Source organism: Fukomys damarensis, unplaced genomic scaffold, assembly GCF_012274545.1.
Source record: "Fukomys damarensis isolate Sample0158 unplaced genomic scaffold, DMR_v1.0_HiC HiC_scaffold_13, whole genome shotgun sequence".
Lineage (NCBI taxonomy): Eukaryota > Metazoa > Chordata > Mammalia > Rodentia > Bathyergidae > Fukomys > Fukomys damarensis.
This window is the reverse complement of record NW_022900925.1, coordinates 1,984,028-1,988,342: the sequence shown is the minus strand read 5'-3', so window position 1 is coordinate 1,988,342 and position 4,315 is coordinate 1,984,028. Positions and strand designations below refer to the sequence as shown.

At 43.9% G+C, this 4,315-nt stretch overlaps 1 protein-coding gene across 2 annotated transcripts in view; it reads left to right on the top strand.

Moving 5' to 3' along the window:
- The first annotated feature begins 210 nt into the window (after positions 1-210).
- The window catches only part of Zswim7 (zinc finger SWIM-type containing 7), a 14,811-nt gene continuing 10,706 nt past the window's right edge, over positions 211-4,315 (top strand). Inside the window, exon 1 of one of the 2 annotated variants that reach the window (XM_010611464.2) lies at positions 211-405. In XM_010611464.2, coding sequence (XP_010609766.2) covers positions 330-405 — 76 coding nt within the window. In that variant the 5' untranslated portion in view covers positions 211-329. Of the gene's footprint in view, positions 550-4,315 lie in introns of both variants that reach the window. The other variant, XM_010611457.3, reaches the window with a different exon arrangement.

Here is a 4,315-nt window from a genome sequence, read left to right as displayed (position 1 = left end):
GCCCGCAGAAGGCCTCGCCCCAGCGTCCGGCTCAGGAGGCGGAACATGCTCCCGCCGAGTTCTCTGCGCACTGCAGGCCCGGCCGGATTCCGGGACGTCCCCGCCCCCTGCGCCAAGCCGTGGTCGGATTGGTAGGGCCGTGACGTCCGAATGGCGTCAGCGTTTTTGTCCGCATGCGCGGTGATGCAGGCCAACGTCATCCGCCAAGCTCCGCCTTCTGCAAAAAAGGTCGCGGGGGTTGCGGGGGGTGTCCGGTTCCACAGGTGGTTGCTGTCTGGCTGAAAGGACGAGAGCGCGATCCTGCTGTAAAGCGGGCAACCTCTAGCGCTATGGCCGTCGCGTTACCGGCAGTCGTAGAGGAGCTCTTGAGCGAGGTGGCCGCTGCCGTGCGGGAGTGCGCGCGAAGTACGGGTCTTAGTCGCGCGTGGCTGCGTTGTGGGCCGCGTGCTGGACGAGGCGTGGAGGCGGGAAGGGCGGGTGGAGCATCTAAACCTGGGGCGCTGAGCTCTGCGCCCCGCCCGGATCACTGTGCCTTGGGCTCAGCCTTGTGTAAGTTCTTCCCAAGCCCCATGGTCGTAAAAAATTAAAAAGCAAAATAGGGAAATTTTGGTAAGTCAAATCTAGTCAGCAAATATTTAAAGAACGCTGTTGCTGGGTCCCCCCTTCGGGGAGCGAACAGGCCAGTAGGGACAAAGTGCTTGGAGAGCCGTTGGGCACGAGTGAGAAGGGGCCCAGGGCCGGGGAGGTGGAAGGAGCGGAAACCTTCGGTGAGTTGTAAAAAAGTGAAATTTTGAATTACTCTACTAGAGTAAATTTTGAATTATTAAACCTATTGCTTTCCTCAAATCCTAATGTTAATTTTCAAATTAGTATTCTCATACGTTTTGTTCAGAAAATAAATATTTTAGGGTCGCAGACTCGCTCGAATGCATACGCAGTTCTGGAGGAAATGTGGATGCCGTAGAAGTACCTTTTTTCTTCTGACCAGCAGAGGGTGCTCTATGCCTATGTTCACCAAAATCACTGAGAAAGGGACAAGGCCCTGAAACAAAACAAAACAAAAAAATGCCTCTAATCAAAATTTATTGACTAATTAGAATTAATCTTCCAATGTAAAGGTGGCCACTCTGTAACCAAATTAGGTATCAGAACTGCTGTTGCTTATTGACTTTAATGTCTTTTGTGTCACTTGAAAGAATATTTTCAGTTACTATTTTCAACTGTTATTCTCTCGCTTCAGTCAGAAGTAATAATGCTTAAGTAATAATGATTAAAATAGGCCAGCCAGGTATTCAAACATGTTCTGATTCCAAAAAGGGTGGGAGAAAAGCCAGTCTGTTGTCAGCTCACACAGTACATCTTGGACTCTGAGGACCTGAGGATTTTGAATGCTGTTACTTTACAAAACCATTGTCAGAACTAGGGTCTGTCAGAGTGGATTAATCCATACATCAACAGTCTTGAAGGAGGCCTAGTAGGTGCCCTTGGCACTTGTGGCTCATTGGTTCGCTGCTTTGTGTATTTTCAAAATCTTTTTTTGTTTTGTTTTCCCAAGAGAAACAGCTTTATTTAGACTGAAAGCTGGAGGGTGAGCTAGCATATTGATCTAAGGATAACAATCAGTTTCTAAAGGGGTAATCAGCTCATTAACCAAACACTCATATTTCCCAACAGCCTTGCAGTTAGTACAATCAATAAAAGACCTACTGGGAAATATATTTGCCACAAATCACCCGAATGTGCCACCACTATGTTCAAAACTCCCCAACCATAAGTATTTTTTTTCATTGAATTTATTGGTACATTTTAGGTATACAGTACAGTTACGTTCATTATTGGGATCTTGTACCTCTACATGACAGGTCTTGGTTCCCAACTGTATTAAATGAAAAAAAATCACATTTTACAGATCTTAAGCTTGCCTTCAACAGTCCACTCAGAGATTTCACCATCTTCAAATACCACTCCCTGCTGCTCTTCTGCTATAATATCTATCAAGCAGCAAGAGGATGGCTTTGTTATCTTATCTCATGGCATTCTCTTCCCATTTGCTGTAGCCATTCAGGGATGAATAGCAGGATAAAGCTCAGGAAGGAGTAGCTGGGGTCACAAGGGCTAATTTCCCCTAGTACAAGGCATGACAGCTGAAGCTTGATGGGAGAGTAGAACTGGTGAGACTTAAGGGAAGGGTCCAGGCCTTGTATTCAGAGTCAGTGTTAGAAGAGAAGGAATGCTTGCCATACTTGTGGTGTTTGTGTGTCTTTGAGCTTTCTTCATATTCGTTTGCATCTTTTACATCACCATTCCTGGGCCCAACATCCCAGGAGCCAAAGGGTTCACAGGAGGCATGGCAAGAGCCAGCAGTGTGTATGGTGGATAGGATCCTGAGGGTTGGTGTCCTGGGTATCTTGGCTGGGCCTACACGGAGAGATAGCTGGATTCCCTGTGGGAGCTTCTGGGGAGGGGACCAGGGGCCAGGAGGAAAGTCTGAATTGTCAGGTGGTGGACGAGGTAGACACACAAGATGGGAACCTTCAGGATACCCCATGTTGGGTAGATTGGGGTTTGACCCTTGCATTGGATTCCACATGTTCAAGTGTTTCCCCCAGCCTTTCCACTACACCTAGGCTCTATCCATCCTTCTCTAGTCTCTATTTTCAAAATCCTGTTCCTAACTCTCATTCCTCAGGAGTGACTTTTTAGATCAAGATTCCAAATTTACACTTGTATGATGATACATGTACTGTTCACAGCTGAGCCAGTAGGAAGCTCTGATACTATTCCTTTCCTGTGTAACTTTGGTTTCTCTGGAGTTACAACTATCTTGGTTTTGTTTGTTTTGTTTTCTCTATATTTAGCCCTAATTCAATCTCAAATTCTTTCCCAGTGTTCTAAATATCCACTCAAAATGTTCAGATGAATGGGGTTTGTATAAGTTGAATTTTCTTGAAATCTCCCCTAAAGCCTCAGGCTTGCCTTCTATGAAATGGCTGTCTCCTGAGATTTCTCTCCCTTCATTGCTGTTATCCTGAAAATTCTTTTACCTATGTTGGGTCTTATATTGAGTATATTCTACAGTTTTATTTTCTTGGTTTCCTACCTTATTTTATGAGCACATACTCTATTAGCTTCTTGCAGGAGGGGGCATGAGATTGTACTTTTGAGCCTTTGTAAGTCTGAAAAAATTTTTTGTATATAGGGGTCATTATAGGAAATAATGACCAAATAAAAGAATTGTTTTGTTTTGTCCCTCTCAGTGACTTACCCATCCCACTATATTTCATCTTTTTGTTTACTTCTTGGGAACTTTCTTCAATTGTATCTTCCTGATTTTCAATTTCTGCTGTCATATTTAATTTACAACTTTTTCCCACTCAATCCCTGTTATTGCATTAGCTTGTTTTTCTACGATGATATTTTAATAAAAGTTTGAACTTTTTTTGCCATTTTTCTCTTCTCTTTGTTTTGTTCTGTCTATTTTCTCCTTTTTTATCTGGTTATCCTCAGTTGTCTTGTCTTGTTTAAGAGTGAAAGGCTCTGATTGTGGAGGAGCTTATGGATAGCCAGCGTCACTAATTGTTCTTACTAGGCTATTTACTCTAACGTCAGTCCTTTAACATCAGACCAACCTGGGTTGGTCAGGTTCCGCAAGCACAAACCAGATCCTACCTAGGGGTGAAAGCCTTACTGTTTGTATTACCGGATCTGTGTTGGGGAAGAGAGCAAAAAGTCTCCTGTTTTTCCTGTGACATTCTTAGTGCCACCATACTTAGTATGTGGAACTGTTCCAGATACTGTGTTTCAACATCTCCAGAAAACATGCCTAGGCTTTTGCCAGAGTAAGAGTGCAGCAGTCATCTGCAGCTACGGAGAGCAACTGGCATAAAAATGAGTTCAAACATGGCCTGAACTTTATAGTGAGACCCTGTCTTAAAATAACAAAGCTTTTTAAAAAAATCTTATTTTAGTGACCTTGCTTGACCCTGGCCTCCAGAGCTATCGTGCCACCAGTTTCTGGAGATTTCTTTACTTGAGGGCATGGGGTTGGGAGGGGTGTGGAGTGGATTCTAGAGTATCAGTCAAGTTGGTACCTGGCTTTCTTTATTACTAGCTTAAGGATTTATTTTTCTCAGGTCTCATAAATTATTTTCTTCTCTTCTCATAGCTTCCAAAATATTTTAGCTGGTTGTTTCTCCCTGTGCTCATCCTTGGGAATTTATACCTTTATTTATTTATTTATATGTGTGGTACTGAGGTTTGAACCCAAGGCCTTTGCACTGAGTTCATCCCTAGCCATCCTGCCCTCCTCCCTCCC